The following is an 18,142-nucleotide window of genomic DNA, read 5'->3' as shown; positions in this document are numbered from 1 at the left end:
CGGCAAGCCACTCCAGTATCCCTGCCAAGAAAACTCCATGGACAAAGACAACAGGCAGATAGACAGACTGGTATAAATGAGATCAGGGAAGGGATGGAGAGAGCGAAGACAGAAACACGCCGGCGGGTGAAAATCCCACCGGCAAAGCTTCGCAGCGGATGCCGGCGAGCAAAGCTTCACCTGTTGATCTCCCCACCTGCCTCACACACCCCACCTCGGTGCGACCGAGCCCTGCCGCGGACTCCTGCCTGGGCTCGCGTGTCCGATGGATCAGCCTCGCGCGGCGATCCCAAGGGATCCCAAAAGCGCAGCCCAGCCGTACGCCCAGTCGAGGGCAAAGGCGCGGCGGACTCCAATTCCCGTGGTGCCGCGGGGCGCGCACAGGCGCACTGGCCGCCGGTGCCTTTGGGGAGGGGGCGGCGGGCGGGGGAGGGGGTGATGTCAGCCCGGCGGCTGCTCCCGGGCAGCCAATGAGCGGCCTCCGACGGCAGGTGGGCTTGGCTGGCGGCGCGCGCGAGAGGCAGCGCTGGCTGGCTGTCCATTCAAGCCCCGCTCGCGGCTCGGCTGCAGCAGCTGGCGCCGGCAGCTCCGGGCCGTCGCTTCTCCGTCTCCGCCGCCGCCGCCGCCTCGCCACCCCGCCCCGCAGGCTGGGCATCCGAGGGGGCCGCTTGGATGCCCCTGCCCTGGGGGAGGCAGCGCGCTGAGCCCGGGCAGGGGCAAGCCAGGGCCGGGAGATGGAGCCGTCGGGGCCCTTCCACGACTCCGGCGTGGGCGATCTGGACGCCGACGAGTCGCGCCCGCCTTGCCCGCCCTCGGGGGACGAGCCGCGCCCGTCCGCCGCGCCCCCCAGCTTGGCTCCAGCGGCGGCGGCGACGGCGGCGGCGGCGGCGGGTCCCCTGCGGGCTCCTCCCCCGGTGGCCGCCCTCCGCCCTTCCTCCCGCCAAGGGAGCCAGCCCAATGTAAGCGGCGAGCATTGGGCGGCCCCGGGCCACTCGCCCAGCTCCAGCGGCGGCGGCGGCGGCGGCGCGGGCACGGGCGGCAAGCACCGGCAGGCCAGCCCGCTGGCGCACCGGCGGGACAGCAACCCCTTCACCGAGATCGCCATGAGCTCGTGCAAGTACAGCGGCGGCGTCATGAAGCCGCTCAGCCGCCTCAGCGCCTCCCGTCGGAACCTGCTGGACGCCGAGGCCGCCGCCGAAGCGCAGCCGCTGCAACTTCTGGGCGCCGGGGCTCACCCGCCCGAGATCGTCATCTCCCGGGAGGACAACCACTCCCCGCAAGGGCTGCACCCCAACACGGCCGTGCTGTCGGGGACCGGAGGTGGCCCCCACAAGCACCCGCCCGTCGGGGGGCCCTCCTTCGCCAAAGCGCCCAAGCGCAAGAACCAGAACATCGGCTACCGCCTGGGCCACCGGCGCGCCCTCTTCGAGAAGCGGAAAAGGCTCAGCGATTACGCGCTCATCTTCGGCATGTTCGGCATCGTCGTGATGGTCATCGAGACGGAGCTGTCGTGGGGCTTGTACTCCAAGGTAGGCGCGGCTCCCCCCCGGAGCCTCAGAAGGCGCGTGTGTGGTTTTATTTTTGGGGGGGGGGGCGCGCGCGGATGTCCTGGAAGGCGCCTTCCAACCTCTCCAAAAAGCGCGCACCGGCGCTCTCCAAACCAAGAAGGCAATTTCTGAATCGCGACGCGTGACTTTGTTGGGGAGGGAGGGTGCAAGGAAAAAGGGGAGCCACGTCTGAAAATTGGTGAGGGTATCTAGCATCTTGGGGGGTGGCGTTAACATATCTGAATCGTAAAGAGGGTGGGATGGAAAACTGCTTCCCCCCCCCCCCGCCAACAGCAACCGAAGTTGCGCGCATGAATGTGCTCCCCATGGTAACGTTAGCGCCAATTGAAGTTTGCCTGGATTTTCCCCTCCCTCCATTCACAGTTGCGGTTGATTCTTTTTTTTTGGGGGGGGGGCGGAAGGGATGGCATGCTTAGGTGAGAGGGAAGACTCTCTGGAGGCTTCTTCCGCCCAAATTGCTCCCTTACCTCCCCGGAAAGAAGGCTTGATGGACCCCCCCCTTCTCCAGTAAGAGAGGGATACAGGTGGTATAGGGGGGGGGGAGGCGGTAGATAGAGACAGAGAGAGAAGGGCGGGGTCACAGTGCTTTCCCCCCTGCTGTGTAATTCTAACCGTGCCCATTCGGAATTAAACCCGGCGGGGTTTACTCGCATGTAAATGGGATCGGGCATGCAGCCTTGGAGTGCATTTTCCCCACCTAGCCAGCGTCCATCTCTATAATCGCTATTGGAAGATGCTTGGGGGTGGGGAGCAGGAAAAAAATGGTCAGTGGGTTTCTGCTCACAGTATTCTCTTATTTTTCACCCACCCGACTTGACTCTTTGGCATCTACCCCCTACTGCTGTCTCCATAGGAGAATATTCCAGGATTGGGGGTGGGCATTGGTGGCTGCCGTTTAAGGCTTGTAGTACATCATAGCGGAGGGGTGATGGGTTGCATTTTGACAGCTCCCCCACCCCCTGATTTAGAGCCAAGATTGTCCTCCATGTTCCCCCTCTTTCCTCAATCGGGGTTTTCTATGGGGTAATCTGGCTGTTGATTTCTGTAGGGAGCTACTGGGGGTTGCAGCTGCTTTTCAGCTTGCAATCATGTGATTTTGACTAGTGTGTGTGTGTGAGAGAGAGAGAGGAAGATGATGGACAGGAAACCCCTTAATCATTTGAGACATGAGGCACCCCCTTTTTGGGCCCTGATGCTGCTGGGTTCATGGCCCCCCCCTCCCCGAATCTGAAATGCACAGTGACTCTTCTTCCCTCCTCCCTTCTGCTGCTGCTGTAGCTCAGTGGCAGAGAATCTGCTTTTGCATCAGAAGGTACCTGGTTCGATTCCCAATGGCATCTCCAGGTAGGGAGGTCCCCTTCCTTCAACCCTGGAGAGCTGCTGCCAGCCTGTGTAGACAATATTGAGATCAGTGGTCTGAACTCAGGCAGCTCCCCATGTTCCCTTTTTGCTGGCCCTTTTCAATAAAAAAAGCACCTAAGAAAAGCCTGGCTGGATCCGGCCAAAGGCCATCTAACATGTTGCTCTCAGTAGGGCACACCTTTTCCTCCACTAGATTTATGCAGGAATTAAAGGGCTTTGGGGATGAAATAACTCCTCAAACCCTTGTTTAGGGGTCCCTCTAACCTGACATTTGAGCTTCATGGGTACCAGGACTGTGGGGGGCAGAATTAAGGGTGTTGCTCTGGCTTGGTATCTGCTGAGAGCTTTTATTTCTTCGGAGCTGCCTTCCCCTTGGGGACTCTTGGCTCCCTATCTGAGCCCAGTTAGCCTGTGCTGCCCTGTGGCATTGAGTTCCAGAGGTGAACTCTGTGCCGAAAACTCCCCTGTTTCAGCTCATTGATTGTGGAGATGGAGAAACTCAAAGCACTCTGTATGTTGCTGGACTCCCGATGGATTGGTCATGAGTGATGGGAGCTGGAATTCCGCCACAGGTGCTCCATCCGTGGTGGTGGAGGAACGAATGTTTAAAGAATAATGGTCCTCAATTGCGTGGACAGCTAGATACTGGTACCAATAATTGACATAATATTAAAACGTATTTATCGCTAATTTCGTTTACAAATAATTTCCCAGCGGGCATCCCAATGCCTTTTGCAATACCATGAAAGCATATATCAAACAGCTGCATGTGTTTAAAAACAGTTAAAATATTAGTGTATTTTAAAGACAGTCTTAATTTTGTAGATAACACCCATCTTAAAACAGTAAGAACAATTGCTCATAAATCATATAGATACAAGTGAGCTTAGCATGTCAGACTCAGACCTGGGAGAGCAGGATTCGAATCCGCACCCAGCCGTGAAGCTTAGGGGGTGACCTTGAGCCAATCGCTTACTCTCAGCCTAGCCTGCCTCCCAGGGTTGTTGTGAGAATAAAATGGGGTGGAGGGGAACAACGTAAGGTGCCTTGAGCTCCTTGGGAGGAAAGGTGCGGCACAGGTGTAATTCATAATAATAATAATAATAAATTAAAATATCATTTGTGCATATGATCCTTTGGGAGGGCGGGATCTATTCTGAATCCTCGCTGCCAAATAATGTCACTGGGTCATTCCCCAAATTCCAATATCAGGAGGAAAAGGCAATAGCTTTTTCTACCCACCCCCTTGACACCACTCCCATTTCATAAGTTCCTGTTATGCACACACAAATCAGTCACCTTATTTTCCAACCTGAGGATGAGGAACCCAGTGGCCCTTTCCAATATTGCTGTCTTCTGACTCCCATCTAGACAGGCCAGTGCTGGCTGGGGATGATGGGAGTTGTAGTCCAACAACGTCTGGAGGGTGACAGATGTTACCAGCTGTCTGTTTTATGCCACATTTGAACCATACATTTCAAGCACCACAATGCCACTTTAATTAGTCATGGCTTCCCTCCCTCCTCCCACAAGACTTATGGGAACTGCAGTTTGTTAAAGGTGCTGAGGGTTGTTAGGAAAACCCCAGTTGCAGAGCTACAATTCCCAGTTCCCTCTTAAGAGGCATTGATTGTTAAACCACTCCTTAGGGAGGAAGAGCAGCCTACAAAGGATATATATAAAAAACAGACAGCTGGACAAAACTGGGAAGCAAGATGTGGTGGTGGAGCATTCCTTGATGTTTGCTTCCCTCTAAGGAGCCTGGTATGGAGAGATAGACTGCCACCAGACATGGAAGTTCATATTTAGGTAAAGGTAAAGGGACCCCTGACCATTAGGTCCAGTCGTGTCCGACTCTGGGGTTGCGGCCCTCATCTCGCTTTACTGGCCGAGGGAGCCGGTGTACAGCTTCTGGGTCATGTGGCCAGCATGACTAAACCGCTTCTGGCGAACCAGAGCAGCACACGGAAACGCAGATTACCTTCCCGCCAGTGTGGTACCTATTTATCTACTTGCACTTTGACGTGCTTTCAAACTGCTAGGTTGGCTGGAGCAGGGACCGAGCAACGGGAGCTCACCCCATTGCGGGGATTCGAACTGCTGACCTTCTGATCTGCAAGTCCTAGGCTCTGTGGTTTAACCCACAGCGCCACCCGCACATAGGTGGATTGATTTTGCCCCCTGAACTAGCTCGTTTGGAAAAATTGTTCCATACACCACAGTAGTGGCATAGAGAATTTTAGGCTTGGGGGTTGAAGCCTCTCTAACTCCCTCCCTGCCTAGGCCCCCTCCCCATCCACGCTGTTTAAAGTCTCTGCTTTGCATCCTCCACGGATGTTTCTGTGTGGCTGGAATGTGCTCTTGAACTCTGATAATGCATCTTGTTTTCCTTGGAGGGAAGATGAAGATGTCATGGGAATGTAGAATCGTAGCGTTGGAAGGGACCTTCAGAGTCATCTAGTCCAACTAGACTAGTCATCTAGTCCAAATCTCTGCAGTGCAGGCATCTCAGCTAAATGTAGAAACTAGCTAGAAGTACAGAAGGAAAAATGGGCATCCGTTGCCCCGCCCACTTTGTCCTCTGGCCCCGCCCACACCTGGCATGTGGCCCCCAGCAGGCAATGTGGCCCTCAGACTGAAAAAAGGTCCCCTCTGCTCCTCCCATCACTGAGCATGTCCTGTCTTCCTTTGTTCCGCCCCTGTCCCCATTTGTGTTTGGCACTGTAAGCTCCGTGGAGGCGGAGACCTGGCTTCCCCTCTAGGAATCTCCCTCCGGGGATATCTATGCTGCTGCTTTTCTTTTCACAATGACACTCTGCAGCATTTCAAGGTGCCTTTCCTTCTGGGAGGGCAGAAAGTGGCTGCGGTGCTTTAGCTGGAGAGCATCTGACCAGCAGGGTTGATGTGCAGGGCTTGAGTATATGAGTGCACAGGGGACTCGGGAGGCTGCAACTCTCCAGGTGCTGTTGGACTCCAACTCCCAGCAGCCCTAGCAGCCGGCACGGCCGTGGCAAGGAATGATGGGAGATGTAGTCCAACCAATAATCTGCAGGGCTAAAGACTCTCCCATCCGTGGCCCAGGTGAAAATTTTAATTTTAGTTTTTTAATTTTAATTTTGCTGCTTCTTCCTGGCCTCTTGCTAAACACAGATAATTGGGGGGGGGCGTCATGTCCCACAGGGACCTCTTTTCTTGCTTTGTAAGGGAAGGGGCTGAAATTGTATGTGTTTTTAGGGGTAATAATATATAATTTTTTATTTACGGTATACCCTGCCCTTCCCAGTTCAGAAAACCGGGCTCAGGGCGGCTAAGAACAAATTGAAAACACTTAATTGATGCAACAAAAAACAGCATAAAATACAGTATAAAACATGTATAAAAATAAATTCAGAATTCAAAAATCAATTTAGGGGGGAAATCCATCCAGTAAACATCAGATGATCACCAGGGCTAGCTGGCTAAATTAGTCCTATCTGGGCCAGCGAGGAGACCAGGGGAGAATTGTCTGCGGGATCCCAGAGCGGGTAATCTTCATAAAAAGGGGAAGGGGAGGGAAGGGAAGGAAGGGGAATAAAAGATCAGGCTAAGTTGAAAGCCAGGCGGAATAGCTCAGGCCCTGCGGAAGGAAGTTAAATCCTGCAGGGCCCTGGTCTCATGGGACAGAGCATTCCACCAGGTCGGAGCCATCACTGAGTTGGCCCTGGTGGAGGATAATCTAACTTCCTTAGGGAATGGACCCATTCACCTGCCCTAGATCCTATTCATTCTGAATTTCATTTCGATCCCCCTCCCCATTGCCTTTCCACCAAGAGTCTGGAGCAGACAATGGGAAGGTGCCCTTTAAGATTCTGACACCCGAGGAGCGTGTATTTACGGCTATTGCAACCCCTTTGTGCCACGGGACTTTTAATCTCAGATTCAGAGAGGAATCATAAAGGTAAAGGGACCCCTGACTATTAGGTCCAGTCGTGAACGACTCTGGGGTTGTGGTGCTCATCTCGCTTTATTGGCTGAGGGAGCCGGCGTACAGCTTCCGGGTCATGTGGCCAGCATGACTGAGCCGCTTCTGGAGAACCAGAGCAGCGCATGGAAACGCTGTTTACCTTCCCACCGGAGCGGTACCTATTTATCTACTTGCACTTTGACGTGCTTTTGAACTGCTAGGTTGGCAGGAGCAGGGACCGAGCAACGGGAGCTCACCCCGTCGTGGGGATTCGAACCGCCGACTTTTTGATTGGCAAGCCCTAGGCTCTGTGGTTTAACCCACAGCGCCACCCAGAATTGCAAGGGAGCACCAGGGTCTTCTAGTCCACCCCCCTGCAATGCAGGAGGCTTTTGCCGAATGTGGGGCTCAAACCCACGACTTTGAGATTGTGAGTCTCCTGCTCTACTGACTGAGCTGTCCAGGAGCTAGGGGCTTGCAAACTCTTTGGAGCTGAACTCAGTACTGGGGGAACTGAGAGCGGTGTGGCAGTCAGAGCGCCAGACTTGGACCGGCTGGGATGCGGGTTCAAATCCCCACCCAGCCAATGTTGCTCTTGGGGGACGGGGATCTGCGCCAATAACAATCTCTTGGCCCAACCTACCTTGCAGGGACGTTGTGAGCGTAAAGGGGGGTGGGCGTAGCAGTGCGGAAGGCTGCCAGCTCGGCAGTGGGTGGAGCCAGAGCCAATGGGAGGCTGAGCCGTCCCCTGATTGGTTGTAGTTTAAAGGGCAGGTAGGTGGGTTTGGTTGAGGACAGACTGCCAGAATGAATCTTTCTCAACCTTGGGCTAATGGCTCTTTCTCGCCTACCTCTCAGGGTGGTTGTTGCGTGGCAATAAAATCTGGCAGCTGCTCTTTCTGCACATTACCTTCCCTTGCAGAGATGAAGCGCTGGGGGAAGCAAGGGCACCACCACCTTTGAGCTCTTTGGAGGAAGAGGTGGCGAGAAATGCAAGGAATAAAACTAGTAAATAGACCTTCCTGGCTGGGTGGGTGTGAGACGGTTTGTCAGCCGGCAAAGCACGGCTGCTGTGCGCATTCTCCTCCATTAATTCATCTGCTTGTTCCTGTACTGCATCGTGGCCTAGGGAGAGAGCAAGCACACCGCGCCAGGCTTGCAAAGTTGTGGGTGGGATTGGGAAGTGGGATTGAGCATGTGTCCACCTGGACCTCTCTGTCCGGCTCTCCACGCCACACCCCTCGCTGGTTCTGCATTGCACCCTGATTATTTTCCCCAGGCCGCACTGTGTCCTTGGATTGTGGCTGCCTCAATTCCCCGCCCCTTCCTTAAGCTCTCTGCCTCGATGCCCTATCTGCATTATGGCTATAACAACAGTCATACTGCCCTGCCTTGCAGGGGGGGTTGTGAGGATACTGTGGAGTGAGGCATAAATGAGGGTTAGGGAAAACTGTGACCCCCCCCCCTCCAACATTAATTGCATTCATATCCCACCATTTTCTCCAAGGAGATCAGGGCAATGTATGTGGCTCTCTTGGTCTCCACAACAACCCTGTGAGGTAGGTTAGACTGAGAGGGAGCGACTGGCCCAAGGTCGCCCCATGATCTTCTTGCTCAGGTGGGGATTTGAACCTTGACCACCCAGGCCCTAAGTCCAACACTTGAATCACCACACTACTATGGCCCTCCCAGATGCTGCAAGTCTCATAATCCCAGACCATTGACCATTCTGGCTGGGGGCTAATGGGAGCTGGAGTCCAGGAGACATCACTGCACCCTTCTGTGAGTGCATTTAACATGTGGTCCCTGATTGGTTGGGACATGTGTTTAGGACGCCACCGAGGCCCTCCAGGTGTTGCTGGACTCCAGCTCCTATCATCCCTGACCATTGGCCATGCTGATGGGAGCTGGAGTCCAGGAGACATCACTGCACCCTTCTGTGAGTGCATTTAACATGTGGTCCCTGATTGGTTGGGACATGTGTTTAGGACGCCACCGAGGCCCTCCAGGTGTTGCTGGACTCCAGCTCCTATCATCCCTGACCATTGGCCATGCTGATGGGAGCTGGAGTCCAGGAGACATCACTGCACCCTTCTGTGAGTGCATTTAACATGTGGTCCCTGATTGGTTGGGACATGTGTTTAGGATGCCGCCGAAGCCCTCCAGGTGTTGCTGGACTCCAGCTCCTATCATCCCTGACCATTGGCCATGCTGATGGGAGCTGGAGTCCAGGAGACATCACTGCACCCTTCTGTGAGTGCATTTAATATGTGGTCCCTGATTGGTTGGGACATGTGTTTAGGATGCCTCCGAAGCCCTCCAGGTGTTGCTGGACTCCAACTCCCATCATCCTTGACCATTGGCCATGCTGATGGGAGCTGGAGTCCAGGAGACATCACTGCACCCTTCTGTGAGTGCATTTAATATGTGGTCCCTGATTGGTTGGGACATGTGTTTAGGATGCCACCAAAGCCCTCCAGGTGTTGCTGGACTACAGCACCCATCACCCCATGTGCTATCTGGGGGCTGCTGGGAGCTAGAGTCCAGCCGCCTCCCCCGAGGGCACTGGGCCCCCCCCCAATCCCTGGGATGAATGCTAAGATATTCTCCCTTGCCCTGATTGCTTCTGATTTCGACACCACCTTCCCCGCTCTCCTGCCAGGCTCGCTTGGGTACCTGCGTGTCTGCATTTAGAAGGCTGGGGGAAGGAGTGAAGTTCTCTGCGGGGAAGGGAACGTTGGCATGGGAACTCTTTCCAGGGCCTGAGAAGCCTGGCGGGGAGGCAGGGCTGCTCTTTGGGGACGTGCCAAGGAAAATCACACACCCTCACACTCTTCTCCCCACCACCACCACCACCCGGAAAAAAACCCACACAAAACAAAACCCCACGAAGAATGTGTGTGACGCTGGCACTTTGCCACCTCTGGGGTTGGTGTGATCCGGAGTCTGCCCCTTGTTGCAACACAATAGCAGGTCCCAAGGTTAGGCTGGGGGAAGCATTTCTTTCTTCTCATGCCAGTTGGTAGCTAAATATATCTCTTGCCTTCTCTCCCCCCCCCCCCCCCGCCAATCTTGATTCTGCATTCACTCTTTTTCCAGCTCTGAGGAAGAGCAGCCCTTGATATCTTTTTTAAAAATATATATATATTAAGGAGGTGATGGAGATCAAGTCAGCTAAGCAGTGTGAGCTCCCAGCCTCAAATCCCTGCTTCCGTGTGCGGGGTAATCTGTGCATCCTCAGGGGCACCCTTGTTTTATGCAGATCCTTACCTTCTTATTTTGCTTTTTTTTCAACTCCCCCACCCCCCTTGAATTTTAATAGCAGCTTTCAGGAGAAGGAAAGGAAAATAAAAGGAACTAGAAATATTAAGTTGCCGGAGTTCCAGGGTCTGGAAACCAAGCCTTATGAGGAACGGTTGAAGGAGCTGGGTATGTTTAGCCTGGAAAAGAGGAGATTGAGAGAAGATAGGGCAGCCATCTTCAAATATCTCAAGGGCTGTCACATGGAAGATGGAACAAGATGGCTTTCTCCTGCTCTGGAGCATAGGACCTGAACAAATGGATTCAGGTTACAAGAAAGGAGATTCCGACTGAACATCCCTTGGGAGATTGTGGACCTTTGCATTAGCTGAGATTCCTGCATTTCAGGGGGTTGGACTAGATGACCCCTGGGGTCCCTTCCAACTCGACAACTGTATGATTCTGTGATTTACTGAGTTGACCATTCTCTTTGTTACTTAGAAAAACATTAGTGCATTTTTGTTTCATTTTTATCAACATATTTGTTAATCTTTAAAAACTTCATACAGAGGAAACAATGGAAAAAAGCACAGGATGAAAATAGACAGATCCAGAAATGTATCTGCTTGCTTGTTTAGATGCTCAAGTTTGTCATCTGAATCAAAGCTACTACAGTGGTACCTCGGGTTAAGAACTTAATTCGTTCTGGAGGTCCGTTCTTAACCTGAAACTGTTCTTAACCTGAAGCACCACTTTAGCTAATGGGTCCTCCTGCTGCCGCTGTGTGATTTCTGTTCTCATCCTGAAGCAAAGTTCTGAACCTGAGGTACTATTTCTGGGTTAGCGAACTCTATAACCTGAAGCGTATGTAACCTGAAGCGCCTGTAACCCGAGGTACCACTGTACACACCAGTTTTTATCAAACTGTTCTGCCGCTGTTGGAGGGTTACTTTCCTTGGGTCCTGCAGGCTCTGCCTGTGAGGTTCTGGATATTCAAAATTAAACTGCAGAGATGCAACAGTCAGAGCTAGGTTTCCTCCTTCCCTCTCCCAAACTGACTTTTATTCTCTCTCCCCTGCTGATGTGTAAATAAATCTTGCCAGCCCAAGGTCTGGTTGGAGCGTAGCTGTTGTGCCTGTTATGAGCTAGAGCTGAAATCTAGGAACTGTGAAATTTTTAGGAGGGGTGATGGGACAAGTGAGATCCTGGAAGGAAAAACTTAAGCACTCCTGAAAGCTGTCATCCTCACTTTGTTTTTTTACCTGGGAGTAAATCCCATTGGATACAGTGCGGTTTCCTTCTAAGTAGACTGAGGACTGCACGGTTAATCTTGTTTGTTCAGTGAGAGAGGCCGTAGGCACTGTGTGAAATTTCTCAGATGAATCCGATAGAGCTTAAAGATCACCATAGAATCATAAAATTGTGGAGTTGGAAGGGACCCCAAGAGTCATCTAGTCCAACCCTCTCTCAGTCTCCTCTTTTCCAGGCTAAACATACCCAGCTCCTTCAACCGTTCCTCATAAGGCTTGGTTTCTAGACCCTAGATCATCTTTTTTCTTAAAAAATTATATTTATTATTTTCCATACATAAATATAACAAAAGATTGACAATAATAAAGAAAAAAGAATAACACAGAAAAAAGAAAGAGAAAAAAGAAGATAAAATACAACAAATCTTCACTACAATAACACTTAATTAATTAGAATCCATCTTCATAAACATATTATTTGACTTCCTCAAATCTCTTCCATCTGAATTTCTTAGTAATTATATATAGCAGTTTCCAAAATCATTATTTCATAAACCATACCACAGTCATAATCATATTTCGACCCTAGATCGTCTTGGTCGCCCTTCTCTGTGCACGTTCCAGCTTGTCATCGAGGCCGCATTCACAACATACATAATAGCTTCTCCCAAAGAATTCTGGGAGTTGTAGTTTGTCAAGGGTGCTGAGGGTTGTTAGGAGGTTCCCCCCTATTCCCCTCTCAGAACTACAGTTCCCAGAGTGGTTTAACAATCAATTCTTCTTCCCAGGGAACTCTGGGAATTGTAACAAAAATAAGAACACATTATTGTTATTTTGGGTGTGTCTGGTGCTATACAGAGTCCAAGAGGACAGGGCCCTGCCCCTATGAGTTTACAGTCTTACAGGTTTGACCACAGGTGAAACAATAGAAGAGGACTGGAGGCCTAAGTAAACAAGGAAGTGATATAGAATCATAGAATCATCGAGTTGGGAGAGACCACAAGGGCCATCGAGTCCAACCCCCTGCCAAGCAGGAAACCCCATCAGAGCACTCCTGACATATGGTTGTCAAGCCTCTGCTTAAAGACCTCCAAAGAAGGAGACTCCACCACACTCCTTGGCAGCAAATTCCACTGTCAAACAGCTCTTACTGTCAGGAAGTTCTTCCTAATGTTTAGGTGGAATCTTCTTTCTTGTAGTTTGGATCCATTGCTCCGTGTCCGCTTCTCTGGAGCAGCAGAAAACAACCTTTCTCCCTCCTCTATGTGACATCCTTTTATATATTTGAACATGGCTATCATATCACCCCTTCACCTCCTCTTCTCCAGGCTAAACATGCCCAGCTCCCTTAGCCGTTCCTCATAAGGCATCGTTTCCAGGCCTTTGACCATTTTGGTTGCCCTCCTCTGGACACGTTCCAGTTTGTCAGTGTCCTTCTTGAACTGTGGTGCCCAGAACTGGACACAGTACTCCAGGTGCAATGGTTAAGCTCAGGCACAGTTAACAGACACATTTTGAATTTTGAGAGAGCACTGAGGGCGCCTGTCACAAAAAAGCTGCTTATAGGGGAATGGGCACGGCCTAACACAAAATGGCTGCAGCATGACACAAAATTAGAGAGACAGCCACCCCATGCAACTGTATTCTTACCACAGGAAATCAGTTTTTTCCTGCTGATCCTGATTGTGGCGATTACACAATATTGATTTTTTTACACACACAAACTGATGCTGTTGGTGTCTAATAGTAACAGGGAGCAGCATTCCTCAGTAGCAGGAAAAATCTGCAAGGTGGCCACAGTCACTCTCATTTTGCAGAAATCGCTTAGGATGTCCCTGCACATTTCTTCGTATTAAGGGTGCTGAGAGTTGTCGGGGACTCATATTCCCCCTCACTGAGCTGCAATTCCCAGAGTGGTTTAACAATCAATCCCTCTTCACAGGGAACGGTGGGAATTGTAGCTCTGTGAGGGGAACGTAGGCCTCCTCTGAAGAACTCTCAGCACCTTTAACGAATAACACTTCCCAGAATCCTTTGGGGGGAAGCCATGACTGTGATACCATAGTGCAGGCATAGGCAAACCCGGCCCTCCAGACGTTTTGGAACCATAGCTGTCAACTTTTCCCTTTTCTTGCGAGGAATCCTATTCGGAATAAGGGAATTCCCCTTAAAAAAAGGGAGAACGTTGACAGCTATGTTTGGGACTACAACTCCCATCATCCCTGACCAGTGGCCCTGTTAGCTAGGGATGATGGGAGTTGGAGTTCCAAAACAACTAGAGGGCCGAGTTTGCCTATGACTGCCATAGTGCTTTAAACGAGGGTGTGAATATGGCTTAACAGAGGCAATTTCAAGTACAGGACCCAGCCGAACAGATGTGGTGGTAATAATGGTCACATACACCATCCATTTAAAGCACTGAGTGCTATAACCAGTCATGGCTTCCCCCAAGGAATTATGGGAACTGTAGTTTGTTAAGGGTGCTGAGAGTTAGGAGACCTTCTCTCCTTCCCTTACAGAGCTACAGTTCCCAGAGTGGTTTAAGGAACAGTCCCTTCTCCTCTGGGAATTATAGCTCCATGAGGGGAAGTGGGGTCTTCTAACCACCCTTAACAAATGTCGTCTCCCAGAATCCTTTGCGGGGGAAGCCATGGCTGCTCAAAGTGGTATGATGCTGGTTCACATGCAGATGAGACCAATCTCTTTCTGCCCTGCCAGGGCTGTCGTTACCCGCTTTGCCAGCCAAACCAGGGCAGAGCAGGTGGGGGGCAGCATCCACAGTTGAGGGGACAGCTTGGCAGCTTTCTCCTCTCGATTCCATGCCGTTTGGCTCAAAGTAGAGGGCGGCACGCCGCTCCTCTTGTTTCCCGCTTTTTGCGGTGGAGCTGGAGATTCCTGGGAGCTATAAATAATGCTCCGCAACCGCGCCTCTCCCCACCCCACCCCAAAAGCCCCAGTTCCTTCCCCCTGCCCTTCCCCGGCCAATCCTATTGTGTTCAGGAAATTGGAGCTGAGTTGGCAAGGGGCACCCTTTGCGTGGGCGGCTGGGGAAGAGGGGAACTAACAGCTGTGAGCAGAGGCGGGCAGAGAATTCCCTTCCACCAGGGCTGGGCTCGGGTGGCGCCTTGCCAGCAGTGCCCCTGCAGGGATGCCAATCAGCTTGCCTTTATCCTTAGAAATCTGCATGTTGCAGTCCTCGTCTTCTTTGAAATGGGCAACATTTTGTGCCGAAACCTTTTCCAGTTCCTCCCTCTCGCTGCTCTGCTTTGAGCCCCCATGGTCTCCCAACTGGGGTATGCCTTTTTATTTTGTGGGGTGGGAGGAACAGAGTTTTTATTTTTGGAGGGGGGCTGAATGCAGAAGAGCGGCTTCAGGCTGTTTATTTATTGCATGCCTATCCCACCTGTACCGAGCTCAAGGTCGCTTGCATGACTCCCCCACTCCTCTGTTAATCCCCACAACAACCCTGTGAGGTAAAGGTAAAAGGTAAAGGTACCCCTGCCCGTACGGGCCAGTCTTGACAGACTCTAGGGTTGTGCGCCCATCTCACTTAAGAGGCTGGGGGCCAGCGCTGTCCGGAGACACTTCCGGGTCACGTGGCCAGCGTGACGAAGCTGCTCTGGCGAGCCAGCACCAGCACAGCACACGGAAACACCGTTTACCTTCCCGCTAGTAAGCGGTCCCTATTTATCTACTTGCACCCAAAGGTGCTTTCAAACTGCTAGGTGGGCAGGAGCTGGGACCGAACGACGGGAGCTCACCCTGCCGCGGGGATTCGAACCGCCGACCATACGATCGGCAAGTCCTAGGCACTGAGGCTTTAACCCACAGCGCCACCCACGTCCCTACCCTGTGAGGTAGGATAAGCCAAAAGGCCCTGACCCCAATGAGCTCCATGGCCGAGTGGGGATTGGAACCCTGGTCTCCCAGGTCGTCGTCCGACACCTAACCACTGCACCACACTGCCTGTTATTACATTTCTATCCCACTTTCCTACAGGGACCTCCAGGTGGCACACATCGTTCTCTGTCCCTCTCCATTTTAAACTCACAACAACCCTGGAAGGTTGGATAGGCTGAGAGATTATGGCTACAGTGGTACCTCGGGTTAAGTACTTAATTCATTCCGGAGGTCCGTTCTTAACCTGAAACTGTTCTTAACCTGAAGCACCACTTTAGCTAATGGGGCCTCCTGCTGCCGCTGCGCTGTTGGAGCCCGATTTCTGTTCTTATCCTGAAGCAAAGTTCTTAACCTGAAGCACTATTTCTGGCTTAGTGGAGTGTGTAACCTGAAGTGTCTGTAACCTGAGGTACCACTGTATTTTGTTGCCTTAGAACCGGATCCTTGGGGCCCCGGTCAGTGTGGCCAATGTCCAGGGAATTATGGGAATTGTAGTCCAGCAGTGGCGTAGCGTGGGGGGTGCAGGGAGGGCCGGCCGCACCGGGTGCAACATCTGGGGGTTAGGGTTAGGGGGCGCAAATCCACGGGTTAGGGGGCGCAAATCCACAGGTTAGGGGGTGTAAATTACTTGCCTTGCCCCGGGTGCTGACAACCCACGCTACGCCACTGTAGTCCAGCAACATTTAAAGTAATCCAGGTGAAAATAGATATCACGCAAAACCCCCCCCCCAAACCCCCATAGTTACATGTGAGTGGTTGTATTTTCATGAGGTTGTTATCTTCCTTTTGCTTGAGTGAAAGATCTGAAACTAGACGTAAAACAAAAATGGGGAGGGGGTCTGAGGATGTTTCCCTCACATCCTCAGACCCAAGGTGTGGAATAATGGCAAGACTAGTTCTCCCCAACAGCCTTGTGAGGTAGGCCCAAGTTATGGCGACCGGCCCAAGCTGACCTCGTGAGCTTTATGGCTGAGTGTGGGTTTGACTGTGTCCCTTTTCCACCCTAGACTGACACTCTTGAACCACTATGCCACATGGTTAGAGTGCTGGGGTAGGATTTGGGAGACGCCAGTTCGAATTTCAGCCCATCCACGAAGCTCGCTTCTTTTTTTTTTTTAAATAATTTTTTTATTGAGTTTTCAAACAAATCATACATACATCATAAAAAATCCAAAAGGAGATCATAACATACAAGTAGTGCCAAAAAAGGGGGAAAAAAGAAAAGAAAGAAAAAGTACTTCCTTCATCTCGGTCTAGGTTATTTAACCATCCTATCTTTCAGCGGTCTCCATTCTTTCTCTGTTTCTCAACTTCACAGATTTTATGTATCACCTACTGTAATTTTAATATTACCTAAATTTGTTTCCGTATATGTTAAGAATTTATTCCAATCATTATTAAATTTATTAATGACGCGAAGCTCGCTTCTTGATGTAGCCTTAAGAGGCTTTGCCCTCGGGTGGGAAAAATATTGCACCTGGGAAAGGGAAGTGGGAGTCAACAGACACTCAAGGAATAGTTTCGGAGAAAAGGCTTTCATTTCTACCATCCATGAACTGGTAGAAGGAGCAAGTGTGATAAGTCACAAAAAGCATGCACGAGTTCACAATCATGTGCACAAACATATATACCCCTTTCCAGTTCCCTCCTCCTTTCTCCTCCCTCAGGAGTCCTCTGAGCATGAACAGAAAGCTGTCTTGGGACTATTGGGACTCTTGGCACTCTTCACAGGAAAGGGGTTTCAGAGTGTTCAGATATGTTTCAATCTCTTGTTCTGGCATGGTTCCCGGACAGAAAGCAAGTTGCAATGTGGTTCTTTAGCAAGGCCAGAAGGCATGAGAAAGGCCTGAGAAACAATGGACTGTTCTCTACCTTTGTTACAGCAGAGCGGAATGTTTCTGATGCTTAGCTGCTGAGAAAATGATTTTGAAAAGTTTTGAGAAGCTCTGAGCCTGCTTTGGTGGGGGAATGACTTCGGGCCTAGGTGAGGTCACCTGTCCTCACCTTCCTTCATTGAGTAAGGCACTTGGCTTGAGTTGAATGGATATGGCTAGACTCCCAGCTCCTATCAACCACAGCAGCCGTGGCCAATGGTCTGATTGCTCATGTTTAGTTGATTTGATCCAGGTAGCGTTTAATAAAGAGAGCATCAATTTTTTTCCGGTCTCTTTCTTGTCTCTCATCTTCAAAAACATAACACAGCAAGGCCAAACCATTAAGTGAGACCACTCTATCCCAATTTCTGTGCTTCTTCCTTGCCTTTTCTCTGCCAGAGAGTCCAAATCTATTCCAGGCTAACATAATAATAAAAAAAAGGAAACCTTTCCCTGATTTCTCTGGCAGGAGGATTTTACCTCAGACCTTGCGGTCCAGCATAGCTACCTGTATGACACCCCTGTTTAACAAGGGGATGGAGCAACATCGAGGCTTTCAGTGTTCAAACTAGCCAGGCGCCGGGTGCATTTTACACCTGGCTTTCGACCACAAGTGAAGATTCCTGGGCGCCTGACATCTCTGCCATTTTGAGGTGCATTTTGGGGATCATTGGACCTGGACTGTTCTCACATACTAACACTCCGATCATGTAGAATTCTATCAGTTACCGATATATTTTATCTGCACAATTGGAACGAATTTCTGGAACTGTTAAGTTGTGGGTGAACATATCAGACGACACAGCGATTCTTCAAACAGCTCTTGTTTATTCACAGGCCAGGACAGAACTGAACTGAAGGGTTCAGCCAGCCTGCTTATATAGAGCTCCAGTACAATGTAACTGTAACAATTTTCTAAAACTATCCAATCACTGAACGTCACTTTCGATCCCTTATTTGCATAACTATCTACAGTATCGCCCTGCTGGCCCAGGGTGAGAACTT

The 18,142-nt window shown here is 51.1% G+C and overlaps 1 protein-coding gene across 1 annotated transcript in view; it reads left to right on the top strand.

Moving 5' to 3' along the window:
• Nucleotides 1-619: 619 nt before the first annotated feature.
• Nucleotides 620-18,142, top strand: part of KCNN3 (potassium calcium-activated channel subfamily N member 3) — a 91,582-nt gene continuing 74,059 nt past the window's right edge. The window contains exon 1 of the mRNA XM_083416559.1: nt 620-1,529. Within this exon, the coding sequence (XP_083272685.1) occupies nt 735-1,529 (795 nt within the window). The 5' untranslated portion in view covers nt 620-734. The remainder of the gene's footprint in view (nt 1,530-18,142) is intronic.

The sequence above is a fragment of the Podarcis tiliguerta genome, assembly GCF_965153285.1.
Source record: "Podarcis tiliguerta genome assembly, chromosome: 16".
NCBI classification, from domain to species: Eukaryota; Metazoa; Chordata; class Lepidosauria; order Squamata; family Lacertidae; genus Podarcis; species Podarcis tiliguerta.
The sequence above is the reverse complement of the archived record's forward strand: the minus strand, read 5'-3'. Positions and strand labels throughout refer to the sequence as shown.